The following is a 6020-nucleotide window of genomic DNA, read 5'->3' on the forward strand; positions in this document are numbered from 1 at the left end:
GTCATGGACGACGTTGTCTTGAGTTTTTGTCTTTAAAATTCAACCAATTTCAAATACATGAGAACTAAACGTTTTTTTGTCAAATAACATTTCAAACCAAACCCGGTCAAAGAGTAAGTGTGCACTACATTAGTCAGTGTGCCGGGTAACTTGACAAGTGGCACCTCGCTCGGGGTGTAACTGAGACCGGGGCAAAAGAGGTGTTAGAATTCAAAACACGGTCGTGATGCAGGTTTAGGATTGCTTCGCATTTCTGAAGAATAACACAAAAATTAAGCGTGGGCGGGTCAAAAATGGCCTTAACTGTTTCAGTTTGGGACAGTGAGAATACGCCAGAGCTGCAACTAGACTTTTCTGCATTTAACCGTAAGCACGGTAAAACCAGAGCCCCAGAAAAACTCACCCTTGGTAGTTGGGGACATTGGCAATCACCAAAATCTTCTTCTCGTTTCCTCCCATGTCTCTTATGGGTGCGATGGAGTCCGTCTCTCCAGCTTTCCTCCCTTCGGCCTTTAGGTCCCGGTGCCGGATGCTCTCTTCCTCCCTACGCACGCCAGGCAGCCGGGGCTGATTGATCCAGTGTGACTGACAGGGAGACGGGTCAGGAAAGACAGCTCAATGGGAAGCTCTGGCAGCCTGTGGCTCTCTGCACTCTGGGAGCCACAGACGTCCGGGGATAAGCACCGGAGGGGGGCGGGTGAGGGAAAGAGAGGGTGTGTGGGGGTGGGTGGGTGGGTTGGGGGCTAGGGACGGAGCAGAGGAAGTGTTCCAGGGAATGTGACTTGTTATAATGGAACGAGTGGAATGCCAGAGCGCCATGTGTCTCGGCAAGAGGAGGGATGATAGACTGAGGGGGGGGGGGGATACAGCAAAGATACAGATTAGGCTTTTAAAAATGTCTGCCTTGTTTGTTGTTGACTTTTGTGTTTAACCTTTGCTTAACCAGCATGGTCTCAGAAATAGCAGCATGACTGAGGGACAAGTGCTGTAAGTGAGCTTAGGCTGTTCTCTGATCGCGTATCCGCCCGTACGAAGTGAACATAAATAAATCAGTCAAATCACTTTCAAATTAATACATAAAACCAACGAACGGCATGCGTCAAAATATGGTAATGGGAAGAATGGGAAAAAGGGCAAGTGGAAATAAAGTAGAAATAAAGACACTAAGACACAGGTGCACAATTTTTTAACAACAATCTATACATTAAAACTATTCTTCTTTTTCCATTTCCATCTTTAATATATTAAAAAACATTTTTTTATCATTATTGAGCCGTGACATTTGGACAAATATACAGTGCTATATAAAGTTTGCAAACCTCTTGATTTTTGCCCAGCTGGTTCTCAACAAAATGATTTTAATGAATGTTTGTGTTCATGTTACTTATCATGATTATCCTGTGAGCCAACATGACTTCCGTGTCACGTCGGACAACACAAACGGTCATCCCACACGATACGGAAGACTTTTCTCCCGGTAAAAATGACGGCGTCTGGCGTTTCGGCAAATCGCCCAAGATGACATGCGTTTACGTCCAAGTGACAAAGCCCTCAAGCTGGGTGAAGTTGTTAAAGAGCCACGAGGTCGCGCTGGATGGATTGCACAAAAAAAAACCAAACATTGGGAAACGTCGGACTTTAACTGCTTGTTTCTTGTTTCCTACCGACAGTCAGTGTTGGTTTCTTTTAAGCGTGACCCCAGTCATTACTGTGACCATGAGCAAGAAGGTCCTTTAACCTTAACAAAACACTCATTTTAAACAATACTATGAACTTTTTTTTTTTTTTTTCTTGTTTTAAAAGTTGTTTTTGTGCCTAAACCTAAGTGATTGGTAACAGTCGTCTGTCGTCTGGAAGGCTCAGACCGACGATTTTTGTCGGATCAGACAACCCTTGTCCACCATGTGTCATTCTAGAGGGCATGGACAAACGGCCCGTTTCGTCGTAGGACCTGCTGGACACAACACCGACAGAACCATTCAGACGCAAGATAGATTTACTTAGTCTCAGGCATAAAGTCAAACTGACCCTGGGTCATTATTGAGCCGATTAACTGACTTAAACGACCCGATCTCACCAGACATCTTGGAATGAGACTTTTCAACGCATGGGTTCCTCCTACGCACCGGCCTCTCACCGGATTGTCTCATTACGGTCTGTTGTGTTTATCGCCGTCATCTGTTATTCTCCCGACCTTCCCATTAGTGAGCTCAGCCTTCGGTCTTCGGTCCTGACACGGAATCCTCCCTCACGCCTCTGTCGCCATCGCGTCCCTCTACCTTTCGCTCTCTCGGTGCTAATTGGCGACACTGGTGCCTGTTGCCGTAGGGTTTAACAGTGCTTTACATCGGTCCAAGAGCGCTGCCCTGGGCCAAATGTCTGTATTCCACTTGCGCTATATTTAGCTCACACTCAATTAGATTATCTTGGGACAATAGTGGTGTGTGTCACAGGAAACAACGCAGAGTATCGTCACATTTCACGTATTTCGCGTATTCTGCAGCAATCGTTAGCGTGACCTTTTTGGACGTGAGAAAAAAGGCCAACAACACGGGTTGCAGCTGGAGGAGCATTCAAAGCTGCAGTTTCCATACCCAGCCCCATAACTCGTAGTGAGATAAGATAAAATGTTCCAGACGCTATCGTTCGGACCTGAAAAGCTACGTACTGTGTATTGACTGGAACAAAGGTGAAGTGTGCATCTGTGAATACCATGATATCGATCAGACTAATAATAAAGATTAAAAAAAAGCAAAGGATAGCACGGTTAAATGGACAGCTGCTGGCTGACCTGACCACCAGCACCTGTCTCCCCCTCCCCATAGTCTGGTTTAAACTGAGTCTTTCAAGTACCAGCATGTCAGCTTTTACCTCACGACCACAAAAGACTCTTAATTATTTATAGATACAGAGAGAGAGAAAAAAAAAAACGCCTTCCATTACAAACCATTTTGACAAAAGCCCAATGAACTAAAAACAACCAAAAACACACATAGAGTTGTCAGGTGACATGATTTTGTAAGAAAATGTACCAACAGTAGTCAAGTTAGGTAATTAAGTTGAAATCCAAAGGTCAAAAACATTTCTATAATGCTGGAACAGACTTATCTTTAAGCTGATCCTATTAATTGAACAGTTTTTTGATTGATTTTACCTATTGAAAACTTTTTTTTACACAACAAAAAAATACAAATATGTGAAAATAGTTGTTTGTCATAATCATAACTAGAGGAAAAAAACATAAATCAAAAAGTAGAAGTAAATAAAACTCCTCTTGAAAAATCTGTTAGAAAAAAAGACCAATTCAAAAAAATACAACTCACACTATCACCATCAGAAAAGGGGATAAGCTATCCATAAAAAGTGCATAAAAAAATTGAATGGCATTGTAACACAGTTTCCCAGACTCCGTCCTGAAACGGACTCACTGAGCGACACGGGGCAAATAGTCAGGTTAATTTTAAGAGCTGTGTTTACTGCGAGGTATTTTCAGCCCAATAAGCTGCGTGAAGCGTCTGGTATGGTTGCGCTGGAGATTTAAAGATATAGCATATCACGATTTCTGCGAGGGCCACCGACATTGCGCCAAGTGTAAATCTTTCAGGTGCACACGAGCCGCAAAACAAAAGACGCACACTGTTGATGGGGTAATGGTTGACACACTTAAAACTTGACACAGATTTCCAGGGGAGGGGGGGGGCACTTAATCTTACCTGGAATCTCAATCAGGGGGGCAGATTCCCTGATGATCCCTGGGAAGGTCACAGCTGTGTGGGCACACAATGAGACTAGCGTGCCCGCCGACCACAGCGGTCGGCTGCAGGGGCTTCTTCCCCTCAACTGACAGAACCGAGGGCACGCGTGTTTGCCTTGACCCGAAGCGCATTCATGGAGGACGGTCGGTGTAGTGCACCGGCATGATCTCATGTCTAGAAATCCGCAGCACCTAATACGGTTCTGCTGCCCAGTTACAGTCAGGTGATGGTTGGGTGGTAAATAAATAGACTGGTAAACCAGGAACTCCAGCTGGTGGTCAGACTCCACAGGAGCCTTTTACAGAGTTTCCTGGAGCAACATTTGTTCCTCCGTGTTGGAAAAACACAGGATTGGCGGTGAGCAGTGTTTGCTGATAAAGAAAAAAATGCAACCAAATCTGATAAATTAGTCTGACAAAAACTTGACTTACTCGCTTTGTCACGGAAGTTTCCCAATACCAAAGACTGCAAGATGCAGTTTAGAGCTCTGGAAATAAAGTGAATGTGTGTGAGTTCATGTTATTTTTGTTATTTTCCGTGTTTTATTTCTGGATATTACGAACAAGTTTTAAAACAGGAGCGGGTGCTGGGAGCTGCGTCTCAGGTATGCGCATTACAGTCAAGCAGGTTTCACACTTATACCGTTTCTTTTTTTTTTCCAGCGTGCGTTTACGTACGTGAACTGTATGTTTTTCAATTGCGAGCAAAATTTCTGAATCTGAATCTGAGCAAAGACGATGAGCGTGTCCGATGAGCAACAATGAGCTGATGCCCTCACACTGCGAATCACCAGCGAATTCACCGGGGAAAGAATCCTTTTTGAGGAATGCCTAGGTGCTCGACTAAATAGCCGGGGAGAAACAGAGAGCAAACACAGAGAGAGACCTGGTACACGGTGTTCACGCCCCGTTGGTTCAAACTGGGCAACTGAATCGCTCCAGAATCCGTATCAGATACGTAACACCTTATTTGACTGCATCCAAGTGGAGTATTAATTCTAGAGTCATGCATCAAAATGAGGTCAGTATCGTGAGCCCGCAGCTTAAGGCGGTATCAGCGATGTGCCGTGAACCATTCACCATGGTACCGTGTGTTCACCAGCAGGCATTTTTGTACGGACTTGCACTCACTAACCTGTCGTGCAGGAACATTTCACCTTCATTTCACCTGAATGTGCCGCAGATTGATGGGTGATTGAACCAACGGAGAATCATCACCCAGCTCTCCAGCTCTCCACGGCTTTTTAGCCTCTTGTAGCTGATGGGTTTGGTTTTTTTTTTAAGGCACCATTTACTGTACCAATTCGTCTCAGTGCTCCTATCAACCACATTTCCAGCAGCAGTGCCTTTTTTTTTATTTTCAGCTGTAGTGTACAGATCAACCCACTGTATACTACAGCTGACTGATAGAATCAGTGATTAGCGGGTAAAGAAAGTGGAACATCCAGCAGTTAAAGAGCCGGATATTCTTCTAAGGATGAAAGACCAAACCAGAACTCAAAGGAGAGTGAATAGTGGACTTACACTCATGAGGTGGACCCAACACAACTCCAAATAAATGCTTATTTCGCTCCATATCTGCCGGATGTGTAAGTAGGCAGCTGTTTGCGGACTTGTTAGCCATAAACAGCTTCATAAGGTGAAGGTCAAAACAATTTAAAGGAATAGTTCAATGTTCTTTTCTAGAGTGAGATAAAAAGATTGACATCTCGTGTCTGTGCGTGAAGCCTGGAGATGGAGTCTGGACGTGGCCTAAAAACTAATTGCAAAGGGAGACAGTCCGGCTCTGGTCAAGGTTTAAAAATAAACCTTCCAACACCACTACACACACACACACACACACACACACACACACACACACACACACACACAGACTCTTAAAACAATGCAAAAAACAATCTTTATGTTAAGCACATCCTGACCCCAGCGTCACACTTAAACTTGGGGGCAGCAGAAACAAGCTGTGAACACGACACCGACTTCAACTTTTAAGTGGATATGATGAACTTGTTAGCATACAGTCGCCTATTTATATATCCGGCAGTTACCAAACAACATTGTCATTCATTCGGAGCCGTTTTTTCCGACCACCTGGTGAATGTAAGTCAATATTCACTCTCAGCTCAATACTTAGTCTTAGCTTAGCTCTATTTTTGGTCTCCACCAACCTCCTGGGGGAAATACCTGGGTCCTAAGCCGCGAAATACTCCACTGTATTCACCAGCTGATCACTAACTGTATCTGCCGTTTGGTGCCGGCCGGGCTG

General features: G+C 44.5%; 1 protein-coding gene across 1 annotated transcript in view; it reads right to left on the reverse strand.

The window, feature by feature from the left end:
- The window catches only part of mylk4b (myosin light chain kinase family, member 4b), a 34065-nt gene extending 33427 nt beyond the window's left edge, over positions 1-638 (reverse strand). The window contains exon 1 of the mRNA XM_040129227.1: positions 404-638. Within this exon, the coding sequence (XP_039985161.1) occupies positions 404-459 (56 nt within the window). The 5' untranslated portion in view covers positions 460-638. The remainder of the gene's footprint in view (positions 1-403) is intronic.
- Positions 639-6020: the final 5382 nt, after the last annotated feature.

Source organism: Xiphias gladius, chromosome 6 (genome assembly GCF_016859285.1).
Source record: "Xiphias gladius isolate SHS-SW01 ecotype Sanya breed wild chromosome 6, ASM1685928v1, whole genome shotgun sequence".
Classification (NCBI taxonomy): domain Eukaryota; kingdom Metazoa; phylum Chordata; class Actinopteri; order Istiophoriformes; family Xiphiidae; genus Xiphias; species Xiphias gladius.